The sequence below is a fragment of the Nyctibius grandis genome, chromosome 5, assembly GCF_013368605.1.
Source record: "Nyctibius grandis isolate bNycGra1 chromosome 5, bNycGra1.pri, whole genome shotgun sequence".
Taxonomy (NCBI): domain Eukaryota; kingdom Metazoa; phylum Chordata; class Aves; order Nyctibiiformes; family Nyctibiidae; genus Nyctibius; species Nyctibius grandis.
Window position 1 is genome coordinate 51,591,399 of NC_090662.1, and position 22,119 is coordinate 51,613,517.

At 41.3% G+C, this 22,119-nt stretch overlaps 1 protein-coding gene across 2 annotated transcripts in view; it reads right to left on the reverse strand.

Moving 5' to 3' along the window:
* KITLG (KIT ligand) overlaps positions 1–21,676 on the reverse strand; it is a 57,348-nt gene extending 35,672 nt beyond the window's left edge. For both annotated transcript variants that reach the window (XM_068401384.1, XM_068401383.1), the window contains exon 1: positions 21,440–21,676. In XM_068401384.1, the coding sequence (XP_068257485.1) occupies positions 21,440–21,454 (15 nt within the window). In that variant the 5' untranslated portion in view covers positions 21,455–21,676. The remainder of the gene's footprint in view (positions 1–21,439) is intronic.
* Between the last annotated feature and the right edge of the window lie 443 nt (positions 21,677–22,119).

Below are 22,119 nucleotides of genomic sequence, written 5' to 3' on the forward strand. Positions count from 1 at the left end.
ACAAAACAGTGTTTTTAATGTGTAAATTAATGTATTTATTTTGCATCCCTGTAAGGATATCAATGTAAAATATTTGGCTGTCCTAAAAATGTTGGCTTTAGCTCTTTAAAAATGTTATCTGTTCCATAATAAATTTTGTCCACTTTTTAATCTCACTTGACAATCAGGGATTCTGGAAGTTTCCATGCATCCTAAATCTGTCCTGGATGACAGCCAGTTTGTTTAGTTCCCAAACACTGGGAAGTGAAGTTACCAAGAGACAGGTAATTACATATGGATGTTGCCTCTGGAGCTTTTGTTAACGGCATCCAAATAAATATTTACTGATAATCATCCATCAGGTGGCATTCTAGTTCTGTAAAGAACCAGGAGTTCTATGGACAAAAATGTTTCAATTGGGAGAAAGGTTAAAAATAAAAAAAAAAACATATATTTTTAAAGAAATGTTCCTGTTAAGTCATAATCGGAGATTATGAGGACCTTCAGAGGTCCTGCACTTAGCACAGTCTTTTTAGGACATATGTACTGGCAAGAGATTTTTTTTCCCCTTCTCATAAAGTTCCATTACAATCATCCAGGATGGGTATTAAAATTTTAAATTTTTCTGTCCCACTTTAGAGTGATAAAGACCAATATTTACTTGTTCTGTTAATGGAGACATTGAGATCCAAAATACCTACAAAATCAAAATAGAAATAAGCAGAAGACCAGACTTCAGTTGACTCAACAAAATTTCCCACAAACTCCAAAGAGGAAGTTACCTTTTTTTTCCCCCCCTCCTTCCTGGGAACTTACAAAAGAGTTTTCTAGCATAAATCCAAAGGCATTTTTAAGTAATTGAAAGGGGAAGGCGAAGTAAGATACAAGATTTTCTTGGCAGGGAGGATAAAATTCTCACGCTGTATGGAGGTGGATGATCTGACTTCCTCAGGGAATGAAAAGACATTCTCTTAAGTAAAATACTTAATTAAAGATTGTTTTTAAAGATCTATTTCAGATGTTTTGCTTGCTTGCCAAGTTTGTGCAAAAAAAAATCCACTATCTTGAATATTCTTTTGAATTATAATGAGAATATATAAAGAGCCACCCTTTTTAATCCTAGACCTTCAAGCACCAGTAAAGGAAATGGAGTAAGAGTTGCTATAGAAATTCTGTACTGGATCTTTAATTCTTACAATCTGCTACAAAATAAATGGAATTTGCGGTGGGAAAACTATTACACTGACAAAATAATAAAAAAAAAAAAAAAAAAAAAAATCAAGGACAGCGAAAACATCAGCTATTTTGATACTTGGCATACGATGAAACTCATGTACATGATGAAAATGTCTGTCCTCCCTAGTATTTCATTTATAGTATGAAGTAAAACAGGTAAAGTGTATTGTTACTCTTTCATGCACATAAACTTCGCTAGAAAGTAAACTGTATTATAAATCTGAAGAGTTTTCAGTTCATGCTTGGGCCTGTGCAAAGAGAACATCAGGAAAAAAAACACTCATACAATAGTAAAAGGTTTTTAGGCATTTTTTCTTTTTCTTTTTTCTTTTTCTTTTCAATCCTTTTATACTTTCTTGTATAAGCAGAGGATGTTTTGTTTCTGAACTCTGAATTTCTTCTATAACATCCCTGATAGTCCCTGTATCTTTATAGGGATATAAATTCAGCACTAATTTCTCTGACCTGCTCGATATGAGAGACCTCATTAGAAAATGATAATTGCTGAACACAGACTAAAAATGGATGCCAGTGCAGTTGAGATTAAGTGTGTTTCATCCACCTACATTAATTGTATTACATCGTTACAATTACAAGCTTAGCTGTGATTAAACAACACTCTTTGGGTCTCTCAGATATGCCAACACCAGTACAAATTTCGACAGTGCTGAAGGATGATATTTTTTTACAGATGCTGTCTACATTGGTGGTCTACAAGAGCACTCAGGATAAGGTGAGAAACAGAGGTTGCATAAATTATATGGTTTGCGTCATGATAAAGATCATGGGATTGAGCTCCAGCAGCTTTCCTCAGTCCTTCTACCATCGTGAAGATCTCATGACCATCAGGCAAATGTGATACTCTTGCAGTCCATCCAGAAAAGCTCTAGTATCATCTGCTACTAAGGCAAATGATATCAGTAACCTGAATTCCAACATACAGAGATAGGTCTAGGTAGTCCGCCTCAACAGACAAACAAAAAACTGTTATTCCTGGAGCATAAATCTATTGACTGACTTTATTTGCCCCATTCTGCAGCAGGTATCAGTTTTCAAAGTCACTGTGGGCTTCACGTAACTCCTGGGATAGGTAGGCTCCAGATAACAGTTCTGTTATATCCCATTTCTTTGATGCCACAGACAGGTTACATTTGTAATAGGACTGGATAAAACCAAATAGAAGGAGTGGAGGAGTAAAGTGGGAGTGGAGGGAATAATCATAGAATAATAGAATATTTTAGGTTGGAAAAGACCCTTAGGATCATTGAGTCCAACTGTGAACCTAACACTGCCAAGTCCACCACCAGACCACGTACCTAAGTGCCACATCTACACGTCTTTTAAATACCTCCAGGGATGGTGAGTCTACCACTTCCTGGGCAGCGTGTTCCAGTGCTTGACAACCCTTTCGGTGATAGAACCCTTTCCTAATATCCAAACTAAACCTCCCCTTGCAAAACTTGAGGCCCTTTCCTCTCATCCTATTGCTTGTTACTTGGGAGAAGAGACCGACACCCACCTTGCTACAACCTCCTTTCAGGTAGTTGTAGAGAGCAATAAGGTCTCCCCTCAGCCTCCTTTTCTCCAGACAGAACAACCCCAGTTCCCTCAGCCGCTCCTCACAGGACTGGGTCTCTAGACCTTTCACCAGCTTTGTTGCTCTTCTTTGGATGTGCTCCAGCACCTCAATGTCTTTCTCGTAGTGAGGGGCCCAAAACTGAACATAGTATTTGAGGTGAATCTTGGGAAATTGTTCCAGATCTTCACTGTTCCGATGGTTAGAAGCCTTCTTGTACTGTGCAGTTTAAGCGTACCGACAGCAGTTTATATCAATGTGTTCTCATGGCAACACTGCTCCTTTGCTTATGTAGTTATCCTGTCTTTCCAGTTTGTTCCTTGAGGTACTTATGGAGACCAACCCTACTATGCAAGTCTTCTTTGTGCCTGATTGAAAAGCCTATCTGACTTCCAGTGGTCCACGACACAGAAGCAACATAAAAAAAACCCAAACCTCATGGAAAATAAACAAAGCATTCCCTTTCTCTTACCTCCCCTCAGATTAAAAATTGTATTTATTTACTCTCTATAGTACCTTAGTTTCACAGGCTCTCCTCTCCAGCAAATGTAAATAGAGGATTACCCTGCCTCCTACTGAGCATTGTTTCGGCCATTACAATGGATGCAATGTCCAGCCAGGTGGTTGCTTCTGAAGTGAAGAGGAACAAACAACTTAAAATCAACACTTTAAGTCATACAACTTTTAAAAGCGATAGCTCCTCTTTAGTCAGAGCAGTTTCTCCCACTGATAAGTAACAGCCAACATAAAAGGTATTCCCAATTTATGCACACAAAAGCTGGCTTCTCTGGATATATTCCAGACAGTAGCACCTGCATCAACTTAAAAAGGCTTGGAACAGGAAATCTCAATGCACCAGAACTGAGAAGTTTTCACTTTGATCCCCCAAATCCTCAGTTGATAACTTTTCCAATTATGATGTAACCTGCATTTTTCTCTTGTAAAATGTTGGTGAGGAAAGTGATTTTATATTTTGAAGAGATTAAAAAAAAGAAAACCAACCAGATATTTAGCCAAGCCTGTGGCCAAAGTTTTCAGCACCAACTACAACACTGATGAAAGAAGGTCATTCTGCTTTTCAGCTGCTTTAAATCCTGGATCTTTTGGGAAATAGTTAAGGTATATTTTAGGTTTCCTTCCATCATCAGTAGTGACACCTAAAATTTTGAACATAAGTAATAAAAATACTCATTCTTTCAGAACTCAAAAGATACTTTTATAAGCACTATTCTAAACCGACATGATTACCTTGGAGCAGGTAACAGGGATGAAAAGTATTCTTCACACACTGCTCTACTGTAGGATGAAGGAGTGCCGTTACACAACTCAGCTGCAGAAATGGGGCCAGGTCATGGTCTTCCATAGTGAAGCTTGAGTTTCTGCTCCTTCTCACTATTTTCCATTTCATCAAGAAATTTACTATACTGGACATAATGTCTACTAATGATGTGCCTGTACACTGTTCACAATTTAGAAATGTGGCTTTACAGATTTAACGCAGTGTTTTACAATCATCTTGTGTACAAAATCCTATGCTAAGTCAATAGAACACCTAGTATGTGCCATAAGTGAATATTCAGGGGAAAATTTAACATAATAGCGCCTAGTTTGTTAGAAACAGTTTGAGTTTTAAAACAAATACATAATCCTTCCCACATCATGTACTGTTTCCAACAAAACACATGTTGTTAGGCAATAAAGTCGGTTTCTGGCCCCATAAACAGCCACTGCAGACATTTAAACAATAATTTATACTCAATTTTTACAAAAACTACAGGAGGTTTCTGGAAGATAATTTTTCAGGGGAAAAGATTAAAGGCACCTAGAGGCAAGCTGTTTAAAAGCCAGCATACTAAAAAACCAACAAAAGTGAAAAATGAAACCTTTTTCAGGAGATGCAGGAAGAACCCTGAGGACTTTCAGCATGTTGAACTTATTTGTCACAATAAAAATCCTATTGTTCTTTGCTCGTTTATATAGCATTTCTTGATATAGTATTAGCTAAGCAGAAGGTCTGTCCCAATGTTACCCTGGGAAATGTGTAAATTTCAACCCTACCATTCAAAAACTTGGAGCATATGACTGCACATTCGTCTATAATAAAATGAAGTTTCAATGAGCCCCTCAGAAGCAACATTGCTAGGCTTACGTTCTTCCTAGACCTATTTATTAATTTTCAAGATTTCAGTAGATCTTGATTTTGTACTTCTTCTCATCACTGTACCTGACAAGCTGAGCTGTATGTATTAGTAGTGCACCAAGAAATGGTTGTGAGGATCATGCAAGTTTATGTCAGCTGTTTCCAACTAACACAGAGTAAAACAAAAACAGATTTAAATCATTTTCTTACCAAAAAAAAAAAAAACACCCATCATTTTCTAGATCCTGATTTCAACTCAATTCTCTCATATTTATTTATGAAAGTTACCCAGTAAATAATTTTACTTCCAAAAAATGCTCTAAGCTCTTAGACCACATTTTGTTTCCTACATAATTTGAATCGGATGCTTTCCTAGACACACTCAAAACCCAAGGGAACAATTTAGCTGTAAGGTAGTGATCTGTGAAAGAATAACACCATCTTACATTTACACTGTTATTAGAATATAAGGACATTAAGAAGGAATCCATATTTTTTTGTGAAAAGAATATTTATCTCAAGTGATGGACTGATGGATGAGATTAATCTCAAATGCCTTCAAGTTGCATCTTACAGGACTTCAGACAAATCAGGTAACTGACACATCAAATTAGAAACTAATCTTCAAAACATTTAAGTATGCTTGCAAGACAACGTAAGCACTGGGCAGGCAATGAGCCATTTACCTCAGCAAGCTGGAATTACAAATACATTATGCTTTGTCTTAAAGCAAATAAGTTGGTATACTAGTAAGAACAAATCAACTAATTTTTTTGATGTTTTCAATCTAAATTGAAAACATTTCCATATGTCAAAAATAACTGATTATTATTCCAACTGCACATCTTTTTACCACAGAAAATGAACATCAATTCATTTTTCAAGATTTACTAAAATGCATCGTGCCATTGTTAATTTTAAAAATTCTTTCTGAAATAATTTTTATGAGACATATGCATTTATTTTTTTTAAAGAAAGCAAATTGCCAGACTGGCCATTTTAGGAATATGAAGCAATGTATAAGGTTGTTCCAGGACAATATATGTTGAAGATGGCAAAAATGGTATGGTATGGGACTGATTGAAATGCTTCCTATAACATAAAAAGCCAGTGACTGCATTACTGCATCAGAAACTCCAGTATATTTTGAATCCCTATGTACCCTTAAAAGAGAAGGACATACTTTTAAGTGCCTTTTCTAGTTGATACTGAAGTACTGGACAAGAGTATCTTTTGGGGATGGTCCATGGAAACTGTCTTTCAATGACTAGAGCTATGCAACATGTCAGCATTGCATAAAATTTTATGAGTTCTAACCATTCATACTCCCGTGCTAAAAGAAAGATCTTCCAGTATAAATGTCTCAGCTGTCATTACTTTCACATGTAATTGGAGTTCAGCTACAATATATTTCAAAGGGTTTTCCTTTTCTCAAAACTAAAGGCTGAATTGTTACAAATGGTAACTTTGGCAGATGGTTGTATATGAAACTGAGTTTATAATTAGGCCAAATCTGACTTGTGCAATTAAGGCAATGAAGATTTGGAAAATAAGAAGTGTCAGATTGGTACATGATCAGTCTGGTAGCCACAGAAAACTGAAGAAACCTGATCATTCACACTTACAAAATATATTGCCTATTTAAAAATTTTTTCTTAATTGCATGAATTAGAAGATGATAAGCAACCTTTCATGCTTAGAGTGTAAACTAAAGTAACCATGGCTTTTTACCTACTTCAGTGTATAATCCTTTTTTCTTCAGTTGAGGTTAATGAGATGGTCTGAAGCAATCTAACAGCTCCCTGATGCTAAGAGAAGGCTCTCAGCATCTCCTTCTCCACAGCTTCCCTCCCTCTGACATTCACCCGACCCCTCGGCAAGTCAGTAAATTCACAGACAGTGACTAGCCAATTCAGCTCAGAGACAGAAAACTAATCCCTGAGTAATGAGTGGAGGAGGAGAAGAGATGTGAAAGGATGAGAAGACTAGGACTATCCATTTCGGTGAAAGTGACCTCTTGGGCTCACTCTGACATTTATCAAGCTGCATTTCAAGCCGTATTATATCTAGTGTCAAAAAGCTTTCCAGACTGGTAATTGTGTGTGAAGGTAGCATTGACTGGTTCTTCTGACTTTCAATTGTGTTAAGAATTTCTTTGCTCTTGTACCAAGATCAGTAGTGTCCAGTAATAATTCTCTCTACTACTTCTTGCATATCACTCAGTAGTTTCTTGCCCTCAGCTTTCAGTCCCCCTTCATATCCATATTGTTTCCATATAACACTTTTGCCTATTTTAGGACCACCATTTCTGTTACATTCTTTTTTCTGATGGGGCAACCAGGACTTTTTTCAGATGGCTGACTATCACCATCATAAAAGCATTACAGTTTTTACATTTCTCTTTCTGCTCCTAATACATGCCAATATGTTGGTGGATTTGTTCTACCACAGGTACAATACAGGGATTTTTCATCCATTTTTCCTGACCAAGTAGTGCTACAAGAACATTACAAAAAAGCTTGCAAGTAGTTTTTATAACTAATGAAAACTGTTGTTATTAATGTAGTTACAATTAGTTCAAAACATTCCTTCCAAAATGCATCCCTCTTGCTCTTCAACACCACAAACTCCACTTGCCATCATGCCATCTGTTCTCCTATCTTCTCTAAACATTTTCAAAGTTCCCTAGCATCTCTTTTAATTTCAATTAACCTGAGTAATTTAAGTAGCTTGCACATGTTGTCATCAATCTGTGAACCCTCTTACCAGATTGAACTATATGAGGTTGCTGACAATTAGAAAACGTTACCTCTTAGGTTTTTGCCATGTTACAAACTAATGACTTATTCCTACACTTTGCTTTTCTTTATGGAGACATATTCATTCACTCTAAAGACAAGAATTAAGAGTTGATGTGTTATGAGTTTCTACATATTTGAGAAAATGAAGGGAACACCATGATCACCTATTTTTACCAAGTTATGAACACCTTGATTTTACTGTAAAATTAACCCGAGTTATAATTTATATCCTGCCCCGAACTTTAGACCTGTCCACACAAACTATAATTCTAATATCCTGGTGGTCTGTGGGTGGGTTCAGGTTTTTTGTTTTGATTTTTTGTTTGGTTTGGGTTTTGATTGGGATTTGTATAGGCTAATGACTACAAATTCCATCAAAGGGTTGCTAGTACTTTAGTACTAGTTGCTAGTACTCTAGTACTAGTACTAATGAAAACAATTCCCCTACATTTCCAGGAAGAAGAGGCACATTCCCATGATATATATCAATGTGCAAGTGCTCTCAGCTTAGAGCATGGACACACAAGATATATCCCAGCTAACTTCATTGTCACAGAATTGTGAACGCAGAATTAATATGAATGCCTCAATGTTTTTGCTTGAGTTATGCTAACTAGAGAGAACTGTAAATACCTAAACTTAAACCTAAAGCTCCACTTGCAGCTTTCCTTAAAAATTGCAGAAATTGTGGGGTAAACATACCAAAAAAAGAAGCTGAGTCAGTCAGTTTGCGGCTCAGTATGACTATGGAGATGCAGATACAACTGGAAGAAAAATAATCTGAGAAAAAAAGCTCCCTAAGTCTGTACAATTTTAGAGAAATATAAATGCCTATTAAATACAGATGCTTATAATTCTAAAGACATTAGTAATCAGTACTTCGAATTCAGTAAATAACTGATAAGAAATGTTAGGTAACCTCGCAACATTTGCAATGATGTGACAGAACGCAACCCTCTGGAAAAACAGCTATTATACCTTAATTTTACTGATGATTTTCACAGGGGTTACTTATAAAAAATGCAGTTGTAAATTGCGTGCAGTGCATTTACTTCCTATAGAGCTTTAATTTTGGTCAAAAGTATTCATGTGAACTAGAAAAAGAACCACAGATGTCAGTAGTGAAACTATTTTTCTGATATATGTTCAACAGCATCCTTGTTACAGATGCGATGATAGAGAAGCTCATGCAAATACTCACACAACATAATATGATTTCTTTGATGATTTATACACCTATTTCTCACAAGTTTCCTAGGATTGCTCTTCTTAAAGAGGACACATTAAGTTGCCTGGCCTATCACGAAATTTCTTTGGCTTCCGTAATTAATCTCACAGAAAATATATCCCATCATTGATAAGATCAGTGCAAATCTCCTAAGAGTATATACTTTTCAATGTCTACACTCTAAAATTCCAGTAAAAGACATTAGGTATTTTCATAAGTGATGCAGTTTCTTAGCAAGTTTACTTAAGTGCTACTTGTCAACTTATACAGGAAAAAAATTCTTTCCAGTTTTGTAGGAATTGTGCCATTTGCTCTGAAATGAGTAATGGAGTGTGTATGTTAAGAAGAAAAATCTATCATAGGGAATAAAGCCAAAAAGCACATCATAGTTTGACAATTAGCGCTTTAAACAGGTACAAATTCAACAGTAACTGAAATAATGCTTTTGGATGCAAAGCAAGAGGGACTTGTTTCAATAGAAATAAACCAGAAGGCTAAAATCAGATTAACTTTACATATGTCTCAGACCATTTGTAAATGTCAACAACATTCTGTTACAGTGGAAAATGACCAAAAGTCCTGTAGACAATCTGACTCTTACTGGCAAGTGTGTAGTTGATCCCTAAAACCTGTGTGTGAGAAGAGATTTTTTAAAATGTGCTGAGGAAAAAGAAGACAGGAAATTCACTCCAGATTATTTAAAGCATGTTTTAGGCCAGATTTTTTTAAAGCCAAATGAAAACACTGAATCAGATATTTCTAATATGGTTAGGTGACAAAGCTGAGATACAGGAGAAAGCAGTAACAATTACTTCTAAAAGGATTTCCTTTGGTCTCAATAAGTATCTGACTCTTAAAAAAAAAAAAAGCAAGGATTTTCTTAATATATTAAGAAAATTACTGACGTTACAGAGGAAAACGTATTGTTGATTTTAGAAACGGCAGACCAATATTTCAGAGGGGTCTTTATAACTGTATTAATAGCTTACAAGTGTCATCATATAAATAAACAATATATTCCACAGAACAGTGGATTCATTCTAATTCTGAGATGTTTAGTTTTTACAGAGAAGACTAAGTACAGTAAAAACAGGTTATTCAGAGAATTAATAGTTGAAGTGGGCCTCAATAAGATTGTGGGAAATAAAAATGGCCTCAGGACAGACTACTACAAAATTGTAGAAAACATTCACCAGAGATGAAGCTTAGACTATGCGGAAGAAAACAGGATGGTGAGAGACACCTTCAGTATTTTGCCTGCCAGATGTGCTCAAGTTTTACTGTCAGAGGCGAGGATGCTGACTTAAATGCAACTGAGGCCAGGAAAGGTGCACAAAGAAATGAGGGCAGCACTGTTAGTTTTCTGTCTGAATGAGGAAAGGAGAGAGAAACTTGAAGGATGAACAACCATTTTTAGATTTGGGCTTGAGATGTGATGATAGAAAAAAAAATCCAGAAATTTTGTTCACAGACATGGTGGTGGAACAAATCTTCCTGCATCTGTGGCAGAAGAAAATTGATGGGGGATTATGAACACCACCCTGCTTGGGAATGGAGTCTAATTTTAAAAAATAGCACGATTTTCACTGGATTTAGTAGCCTGAAAAGAGGGCTTTCACTGCCCAGCTTTACACTAAAGGAACAAATACTGAAGAAATTTATCAAAACAGTTTGGAACAGACTATGATTACGGCCAGAATTTTTAAAGGACATGGATTTACAGAATGCATGGCAAATCTAGGGCACATTCTTTGCCAGGGATTATAATACAGAAGATCAAAGCAGTTTCAGTGACAGTATTTAAACTTAAGGTTTATAAATAAGGTTCATATTTCCTTGAAAATAAAGAACGCAATACACATCAGAAACATTTAAACTGCTGTCAAATACAGTGCTGATAGTTTTTGCTATTAGAACAGAAATGCAATCCGCACGTTGCAGAACCACACTAATTTGAAAAAAGACAGCAATTATGAATATTGGAGATATATTTTTTCCCTCCTTTTTAAAATAACCACCAAAAAGCTCTATTTATTCAGGAACATATTTTTTAATCCAAAAGAAAGAGGGTGCCAAGCAGTGTTATACAAGCTTCCTAAATTCATTTGGGTGACTAATGTTCCTATTCCTGCACGCTTCAAAGTAGTAAAAGAAAAACAAATCTCAAGAAGAACTGACATTCAGATCTATATCAGTCTAAAACATAATGCATAAGATTGTCTGCTTGACTTTTAATGCAAAACACAAATTTTGCTGAGTTCACTTAATGAGTAAATGGAGGCTGGAAATCAGAGGGTTGGAACTTAGGACTTCTTTACAATAAAACATTAGCACGTTTAAATTTCAGCTTCCCTAAATTTCTAAGCACTTCTTTTCATTTAATGAATTATTTTACATATATGCAGCATATTATTAATCTAAATGTATCATGTCTGACTTCTCACTGCCTCACTTCAGTCCATTACTTCAGTTAGCGCACAAAAGTCAGCACCTTGATATCCTACTCCCATTTTAGACACAACTATGAAATCCGCATAAACAGAGAGGGATTTTTTTGGATCAACATGAAATGGAGCAACAAACTTCCCTATACTCTTTAAAACCTCCACATTTACAGGCACTGTCCAAAAATCACACTTTAAAATAATGAGCTGTGTACATCAGTGTATTACTCCGAGTTTTCAGTATGTGCTGTAGACATCACTAAGTTAATTCTTTTGTCCAAGAGCAGCTCTTACAAAAAGAGTTGCTGTATGATTTGCAGAGTTCATTTTCTGTTCTAAACGGAAATAGATTGTCAGGACATGCACAACTTAGTTTTTACAGTCTGGCTTATATTGCCAGAATAACTTTTTTCCAAACATAATTAGAGGTCATGTGTTACTAAACAGACCGAAGAATCCACCCAGCGATGATGTATCATTCTGCAAACATAAATGGGAGACATATATTGGTCTGCTGCTATCAAGCAAGCACAAGGAAGCAAGGAAAATTTTATATTTTCTCCTCATACTTCCAGATTAATATAAAATGTATATACCTGTTTTGTATCATCATAAAAGTCCGTTCAAAAAAATAATTGAGCATTATTAAGTTCTTCCACAAAAAATGAGGAACTAACTTTACCTGTCACTGAATGCTGAGTTTCACAGTAAAGAACAAAAATACACAAAGAAAAAGCTATAGATCCGTTTGACATGAATGGTTTAAGATTATCCTGTACAGGACTCAGATAAGCTTTTATTCCAAGGAGGTTCTCTGCCTTACTTCTTTCATGATAAAGCATGGTGTGAATTCACACACAGATTATGTCTGTCCTGTAAAGGAAATACACACTGTTGGCACGTATTTCTGCACTTGTGTTATTCCAGGCTGAAACTGGACATTCTCAGGGCTTGGCTGTGCCCACATGACATACAGATTTTCAAATCTCTTGGGCAGGAGGCTTGCACACCATGCTTATGACCTTCACTGAGCACAAGTTTGTGCATAAACAGAGGCTGGCATCCAGATAAAGAATACTGGATATGTACAGTTGTTTTTGCGTGGTGTGTGTTCCTCTGTATGTATGTGGACACTGGTTCAACAGGGTGAGATACTTGGATTCACTCCTAACTTTCATTAGTTGCAAGGAAAAAAAAATGGTATTGTTCATTTAGGAGAAAAGACACTGGAAAACTATCAGCACAAGTGATCCTGCCTACATCAAGTGGAGAGATTCCAGCCAAAGTAAATGCAGAACGTAGGTCCTATCATACAATGAGCAGACTGCATATACTCAACATATTCCTAAAGCTATATTTAGGGTGCTTCTACAAACTTCTTAAGGTACTTCTTAAGGGACCAGTCCTGTTTAACATCTTCGTTGGTGACACGGACAGTGGGATTGAGTGCACTCTCAGCAAGTTTGCTGACAACACCAAGCTGTGCGGTGCGGTCAACATGCTGGAGGGAAAGGCTGCCATCCAGAGGGACCTTGACAGGCTTGATAGGTGGGCCCGTGCGAACCACATGAAGTTCGACAAGGCCAAGTGCAAGGTCCCGCACATGGGTCAGGGCAATGCCAAGCACAAATACAGGCTGGGCAGAGAATGGATTGAGAGCAGCCCTGACTTGGGGTTGATGGTTGACGAGAAGCTCAACATGAGCCAGCAACGTGTGCTTGCAGCCTGGAAAGCCAACTGTATCCTGGGCTGCATCAAAAGCAGCATGGCCAGCAAGTTGAGGGAGGTGATTCTGCCCCTCCACTCCGCTCTTGTGAGACCCCACCTGGAGTACTGCGTCCAGCTCTGGGGCCCCTAACATAAGAAGGACATGGAGCTGTTGGAGGGAGTCCAGAGGAGGGCCACAAAGATGATCATAGGGCTGGAGCACCTCTCCTATGAAGACAGGCTGAGAGAGCTGGGGCTGTTCAGCCTGGAGAAGAGAAGGCTGCGAGAAGACCTTTTCGCAGCTTTCCAGTACCTGAAGGGGGCCTACAGCAAAGCTGGAGAGGAACTTTTTACAAGGGCATGTAGTGATAGGATGATGGGTAATAGTTTTAAACTGAAAGAGGGTAGATTTAGATTAGATATTAGGAAGAAATTCTTTACAATGAGGGTGGTGAGACACTGGAACAGGTTTTCCAGAGAAGGTATGGATGCACCCTCCCTGGCAGTGTTCAAGGCCAGGTTGGACAGGGCTTTGAGCAACCTGGTCTAGTGGAAAGGTGTCCGCACCCATGCCAGGGGGGTTGGAACTAGATGATCTTTAAGGTCCCTTTGAACACAAACCATTCTCTGATTCTATGATACTTCTAAAGAGATGGTAGAGTGACCTGGACTACACTTATTCTTGGCCTTAACTGTTAGTGAACTGATGTCCCTGGAGCTGATGGCAGCAGAACAAAGGAAAGGCAGAAGATCAGCTGAATAGAACGGGATGAGGGTTATTGCCACTGAGGACAGTTAATGTGATTGCATTGAAGCCAGGCTCAGTCACACGGGATGGCTACGCTTGGAAACACCAAGATACACAAACAGATAGGACTGGCAGACTGATGTTTTCAGACTGATTTGCAGACGCCTAAATCTTTCTGAATGGAGGTTCAGAGGTTGGCGTGATTCGCAATCTATGAATTTGGACTTGTGACCTGACATACAGTCCTGCCTACATCCCTAGTTCATGTGTCAGCCACCCTCAATATTGAACAAATAAACCTAGCAGCACAGTTAATTTGGTCTTAAAGTATGTCTTAACTCAGGGGAGTTAAAATCTTAATCTGCATGGACCCAGTTTGGATTTGGAGAAACACCGAAGTTACACTTCAGATTCAGAGCCTGGACTTGACTTTTCTTCTTTTCTTCCCTCTGGCACAATGCATAACTACCCGTACAAAGAATAATAGATTCAACAAGACAGACTGGATGGTTAGACTCTTCCTGGAGACCTAAGTCCCTACCGAAGAAAAGATGTGAACCTGTGTCTCTCACACTCCAGTGAGTATGCTCAGGTACATTCCTTTAGATTAGCCTTTTTCTCTCTGGATTTAATCAAGGTCACTCGCAAACCCTGAGGTAATCTCTGTAGACCATACACTCATTCTGTTGTGACAGCCAGCCTCAACCTGCAGGCTTTGCAGAACATGAATCTGAGCTGAAGTGTACAACTCACCTCTGCCTGAGCCCCAAGGCTGCCAGCACACACCCCTCTCTGACTTCCCTGCTCTGCTGCCCAAAATCAGTGAGAAGCTAGTGAAGGTGGAGGAGTACCACAATACCCAGCCTGACTTCTAGAAACTCTTCACTGGAACCCTAAGAAATACCATGCAACTGACTGTTACAAACAGGCACCAAGTCACAGATGGGAGAAGAGGTAGCTCTGGAGGTTTGGGCTAAATATCCCCGGAAAGGTGATGGAACAACTTGTTCTTGGTGCTGTCTCTAGGCTCATCAAGGATAGGGGGATCATTAGGGGCACTCAGCATGGCTTCACCAAGGGGAAGTCAGGCTTAACAAACTTGATAGCCTTTTATGAGGATGTAACCCGGTGGATAGATGATGGTAAAGCTGTGGATGTGGTCTATCTTGATTTCAGTAAAGCGTTTGACATTGTCTCCCACAGCATCCTCGCAGCTAAACTGAGGAAGTGTGGTCTGGATGATTGGGTAGTAAGGTGGATTCTGAACTGGCTGAAGGAAAGAAGCAAGAGAGTGGTGGTCAACGGGACAGAGTCTAGTTGGAGGCCTGTGTCTAGCGGAGTCCCTCAGGGCTCGGTACTGGGACCAGTTCTATTCAATATATTCATTAATGACTTGGATGAGGGAATAGAGTGCACTGTCAGCAAGTTCGCTGATGACACAAAACTGGGAGGAGTGGCTGACGCACCGGAAGGCTGCGCAGCCATTCAGAGAGACCTGGACAGGCTGGAGAGTTGGGCGGGGAGAAATTTAATGAAATATAACAAGGGCAAGTGTAGAGTCCTGCATCTGGGCAAGAACAACCCCATGTACCAGTACAAGTTGGGGACAGACCTGTTGGAGAGCAGCGGAGGGGAAAGGGACCTGGGGGTCCTAGTGGACAACAGGATGACCATGAGCCAGCAGTGTGCCCTTGTGGCCAAGAAGGCCAATGGCATCCTGGGGTGTATTAGAAGGGGTGTGGTCAGCAGGTCGAGAGAGGTTCTCCTCCCCCTCTACTCTGCCCTGGTGAGGCCGCATCTGGAATATTGTGTCCAGTTCTGGGCCCCTCAGTTCAAGAAGGACAGGGAACTGCTAGAGAGAGTCCAGCGCAGAGCCACGAAGATGATTAAGGGGGTGGAACATCTCCCTTATGAGAAGAGGCTGAGGGAGCTAGGTCTCTTTAGCTTGGAGAAGAGGAGACTGAGGGGTGACCTCATTAATGTTTATAAATATGTAAAGGGCAAGTGTCATGAGGATGAAGCCAGGCTCTTCTCAGTGACATCCCTTGACAGGACAAGGGGCAATGGGTGCAAGCTGGAACACAGGACGTTCCACATAAATATGAGGAAAAACTTCTTTACGGTGAGGGTGACCGAACACTGGAACAGGCTGCCCAGAGAGGTTGTGGCGTCTTCTTCTCTGGAGACATTCAAAACCCGCCTGGATGCGTTCCTGTGTGATATGGTCTAGGTAATCCTGCTCCAGCAGGGGGATTGGACTAGATGATCTTTCGAGGTCCCTTCCAATCCCTAACATTCTGTGATTCTGTGAAATATGACCTTGAGGGTCATTCCTAAATCTGATCTTCTCCATCCAGTAAGTTTTGCAGCAAAAATGAAGAAAAAGAAAAATAAACAAATGGTGCAGTTCCTGCATGCTTACAGGTGCTCTTTAACAGCAAGGAAGGTTTGGGGCTAGCAGGTACCTGAACAGTGGGTCTACAGCAGACCTGCTTGAGAAAGCCTTCCAGGAGCCCTGACCACTATCAGCGAGCACTTTTGGCCCTGCAGGGGGGAGCCTGCACTTGCTCCCCCAGCCTACACCACCTGGTCTTACTTCCAGCATTGGTTCAAGTGGTGATGGAATAGCTGGAGGCTCAGGACTTACCCATGTTGCAAAACTGTGTGCTTCAAAGCATGGTTGCAAAGCAGTGAGTACCGCAAGGGCCTCCTTCAGGCAATACCTGCAGTGACATCTTAGACCTGATGCTATTTTTGCCTTGCACCTGAACTTAAGTCTGCTCCACGCAGCAACAGTAACGCAAAAATACGTATAATGCAGAAAATTCCTAATCAGATTTAAAATGGCTATCGCATCCATCTACATTGTATAATTTAAACATTATTTAAACAGAAACAACAACCAATCATTCACCCAGTGGTTATTAGATAACAATAGGAAATCAGAGGATAATTTATTTCCTATGTTGCTGTGATTCAAAGTGTTCATTAATCTGAACTCCTAAACTGGCTTTTATTTAGATATACAGTAGAAATAATGCCTTCATTAGCGTATCTACTTTCATTGACCTCAGATATTATGCATGTTACCAGCTTTAATCAAATAAAATACTTAACACTTTTTTTGTTTTCTCTGTTTGTAACTGTAACGTATTTTCAATTTTCATTCTCATACTAGTAAATGTCCGATACCATTTACATTTGTCAATAACTAAAACCACCCAGCAAAGAAATCTATATTTTATGTGCTCCCCACGGCCAGTTATTTCAGCATCAGTAATACTTACAAACGTCGGTTTTGCAGGTTTACGTATGACGCAATGTAAACATAGGCCAATCAACAAAACTAAAGTGGAGCATTGCCCCTCTCCACTCACCTTACATTGGTCCATCTCCTTTTTCCACAAGTGCACAGGGAAAAAAAAAAAACAAACCAAAAAACAACAGGATTTGTAGTGTGTTTAAAAGGCTGACTAGCCTCAGGTTTGGCATACTAAAGACCAGGGCCAGGACAAACGCTTTCGTTTTCATCTGTCTGCTCCCACACCACTCAAATGGAATTGTGTAGGGAGATTTTTCCTGCCTTGCTTCAAATAAATGGGTGTTGTGTTTACATACGGCATACTGAGCATTGCCCACCCGAAGCCAAGGGCTGCGTCTTGCCAACTCTTAACTTTCGTACAATATGGCGATTGCATGAGCCAGCATACCATTAAGTCACATAACAAAACTTGGAGAATGACACTGTCAGCTTGCAGAACTGTACCTGAACGACCGACATGCAGTGCACAAAAGGAGAAACTAGATTTCAGTGTGATGGCAGAACTGGGTCAGAAGCAGACTGGGTTAGCAGCCTCAGTCTAAACTACAAAGCCAAGTGCTGCATAGTTCATGGAGATAAACACAGGCGCACAATACAAGCAGGCAAAGAAAAAAAAAAAGATCACTAAACACGCCTTACAAAATGCTCCCCCACCCTAGAATCTTCCAGGTCATCTGCTGTTTATTCTCCATATGACACTTTATTCCGGGATGTTTTTTCCAGCTGCAGTACTTGCAAACTGTCCTCCCCTAAACAAAGTCAAAACCAGAGGAAAAGAGACAGACACCTTAGTCCATTGCTCAATGTGAATAGCATCTTTCTGGCTCCAGCAAGTTCTCTTTTCTATCTGATGAGCAGCAGATCTATACCTACCGTGAGCTCCAGATGTCTTCTAGTGCCTAGTGTTCAGGTTTTTTTTGCAGAATGAGCAAGAAAGATTGGAGATCAGAGCTCACCATTTCTCCTGAAGTAATGACTCTGCAAGCTCACACCAAGGTATCAGGTATCTGCTTTGTGTTTCTGATTTAGCCTGCTGATGTGAGACTGGAGCAGGCAATTTGTGTACTAATTCTTTTTCCTGGTATCATTCCATAATAATTTCTACAGATGCTCCCACTTCAGTGACACAAACATACTACAGATAGGACAACCTAAGAAGGTCATTTAATTACCAGCAACAATGTGCACATTCAGAGATAAAAAGCCGAGCTGAGATCTAAGACACTTCTAATACTGAGGTTTCTAAGAGGTTGTGCATCTAACCCACTGCTGAAGATCAAGTGCCTGAACCAAGTATCTGTGATATCCAGACATCAGCAGCCTTCTGAGCTAGCCCCATGGATGACCCCTCCTTGCAGCATATTTCGTAGTAACTTAATCCTATTTAGGTTGTCTTCAAATCAAAGAACAGGCAAATCAGAAATCTGCTACACATTTTTGCAAGATTGTATCACACTAGCACCACTCACCCTGTTTTATTCAAAATGTAAAAGGCTGTCCAGACATCAGTGATATTTTATTTGTTGTAATGTTAGCATGCAAAATGACATAAACTCACTTCTGATAAAAGTTCTAATTACTAAGTGTATAAGCCTGCAAATCCTCTCATCCAAGTAATCCTTCAGTGAGATTAATTTATGGAAATAGCCCCATTGAAAAAGGATTTGTATGGCTGCTTAATCACATATTTAAAGGCATTATTACTTTAAAAAAAAATATATCCAGGAGGTGTTGGCACGTTTAAAACAGGGGGTTATATATTTGTCAAACTGTATAGTTTCAGAAACACTCCTAGGACTGATGCTGTTGGGAACATGCTTCTGCAGTTCCTGTGGTTTCTCAGGTTAAGACTGATTTAAATAAACTGACCAACCTGCTCACTTCGACTCTAGCGTTCAGCATGACTCTCCTCTTTCAGCACTTTCATTGCACTGATGTATGACTCAGCTACTCCTTCAGCTGCTCTAGTTATATATTATCCCTGCGTAACATTACCTCAAACATCAAAATCCCTGATGTATTTTAAGCACTATCCAGGTATTACTAAGTGTTTTCAAGGCTCAGTGATGTAGTGGTTCTCACTTTCTGTTTCTATTGCAGAATATTTTATTATAAGAAATGTTAACTTCTTTCCTGGCTTCCCAATCCTATTCTTTTCACTACGACAGTTACCAGTCCTGACAATGGCAAAAGTAGCCACAGGAAAGCATAAAGATTAAAAATTACTTTAATGTACCGAGTGCCCCAATGTGCTTAAGTCCTCCTTCTTGTAGCTGCTTCACTTGCTCTCTCTTTGCACAAGGGGCTTCATGGTTTTAGTGGAAAGTCTCTAAGTATCTCCTGCTCTGATCCCCTTGGAATGATTAATGGTTTGGTATCACATTTGTTTGCTAATCCTTAAAATGAAGAAAACAATCCTTTGGAGAGTTAGGAGTCTGTCACTGCCTCCAAAAAGCAGGAAGCATAACTGCTTGAAGGCTGACAGATGCTTCACCACCATGACAAGAAGCTGTTCCACAGGCTACAGCTCATGAGCCCCTGAGTCAAGCCATATGGTCCTGAATGCCAAGACTGCTTGTCTTTCCCAGTTTATTGGGAGAGAGGGATTGTTCTTGCTTTGCTCTGAATTTGCAAAAGTACTCTGTTGGTTTCAGAAGTTTACAATTTGTATGAAATAAAACACTTGACCGCTTGCACTTATAAATCCTCACTTGCTTGATGAACAGTTTTTTCTTCTCTGAAGAAAGAGCCCTACCTGTACGCTTCTGTGGCTTAGGACAACATCCTGTGACTTTATTGCTACCCCCTCTGATATTAAATGAACACATATAACTAAGCACACATAAATATGGCTCTTAAAGTGTAAGAGACCCTTCCCAACTAATAATCTATTCAGCATATTTGACCAAGTTTGTATATAGGGTCTGAAACAATAGCTTTGAGGTGCAAGGCATCTTCAGTCATCTAAAGGGAATAACAGCGATGGATACATGCCATTAGAATTCAGAACTGATCATTTAAGATAACACCTCACTGTACTTCAGCATCACAAAAATGAAGTCTCTAAGTTATAACTCCTTAAGCACGGGTACATTCTTCAGTGCTTTGGCCAGCTGAGATTTAAGTATTTCAAAAAACGAGTATTTCTAATTTCTGTCATCTCTTGAAAAACTATTTAACTGCCCAAAAGACTTCAGTTAGGTCTTTCCCTTTTTAAAAAAATACATTTTATGTCTTTTCCAATGACTGTATGCTGAGGTGTCTTCAGGCTACTGGTGCGTGGACGACCCAGCAATTGCCAAGAAACAGACGAAGGCAAAAAGTATCTTGCGTCTAACCAAGAAGTGAAGGGGAAGGCAAAAGCCCCCAGCGCAGGACCAGCGGTGTGTGTGCCCACGCACTGCTCTCTCTCGGAGCTCAGTCTTGGCACTGAGTAGCCCTGGCTCTCACTGAGGTCATCCAGGATGAAGGGTACCAGCACTTGCAAAGGTCAAGCCTTAAACTTTTCAGTTTCCCTGAGCTGCTTCTTGTTACAAGATTGATTTTTCCACTTCGTGCCTGTCCCCATCTTTCCTTTTTAAAAAAAACACACAGCACAGCGATTGCGATCTCTACAGAACTTGGAGGAAATAATGGCAGGGACCACCCGCAACGGCACAGAGCGGCTCTCAGGGCGCGGTGAGGGAGGGCGGGGGGGCGGAATGCCGGGGGCGACCCGCAACACCGGCCCGGCGCCGCACGCCGGAGCGGCTGGAGCGGAGCCCCTGAGCACAGCAGCCCCGGCACCGCTGCCTCCGATTATTTCGTGTTTTCGCACTCAGCTCGTCAGTGTAACACAGGCAACTGATTTATTAAGGCAATCTCCCCAAGTGCCTTCTGAGATCTCCCACGGCTCAGCCGCCCATCCAGCCGCTTGCAGCAACTTTTCCACAAGCTGCGGGCGCCGCGGGCAAGACCGGGCGGTAATTATTTTTCTCCCCCCACCCCGCTCCCCCAAATCGCTCATCAACGGCAGCAGTTCCCATCCCCGGCACCCCTCACCTCTCGGGTCGCCTGGTCACCTCCCCCCGCGGACACCCCCAGAGACGCGGGTGCGCACACCCCGCCCGGCCGCTGCCCCGACCCGCGTACCCCCCTCCGCCCCAACAGCCCCCCGGTCCGCAGCGGACCTTCTCCGCCGCGGAGCCGCGGCCCAGCCTAGCCCAGCCCGGCAGGTGGGTCCGGCCGCCCCTCGCCCCCGCCGCCCGGCCTCACTCACTTGTGCCTTCTTCATAAGGAACGGCAGCGCTGCAGTCCAGCCCAGCCGGCCCTGTGCAAACTCCCTTCAGCGGAACTGTAGCTCCAGCATAATGCAGCAGCCGATAGTCCACGCATTGGGGTTGCCCACGGCGAGCCCCGCGCTGCCTCCGCCTGCCCCGCTTCCCGCGCCGCTCTGCGCCCCCGCTGCGCCCTGCTCCCCACGGCGTGAGCGCCCGCACTGACTGGAGCCACTGCCGGCGCCCGGCCAGGTCTTTTATATCTCCGATCTGCCTCCAGCAGCGGCGGCGGCAGCCGCAGCCCAGGCAAGACACGCCTTTCCCCTCCCTCCTGCCCTCTCTCCCTCCCTCCTGGAGGACCAGGAGCCCGAGCAGACCTCGCAGGGAGGGGGAAGCCCGAGTAAACTTAGGGGAAGTTGGAGGCAGGAACAAGCCGAGCCTGCCCCTGCCCAGCGCGCCAGGGGAGCGCGCCCGCGGCGGGGCCGGCGGGGCCGCGGGCTGGCCGCCGCGGGAGGGCGGCAGGCGGGCGTGCGGGGGGGATGCGGGTCAGGGGGCACTCGGTGCCGGCCCCCGGGGTTGGGAGGGTGGCAGGGGACTTCTCCCGCCCGGCGGCTCGGCGGTGACCGAGAGGGACGACCCCAGCCGCCCTTGCCGGGGCGGGGCGGGGGTCCCCGGCCTCCTC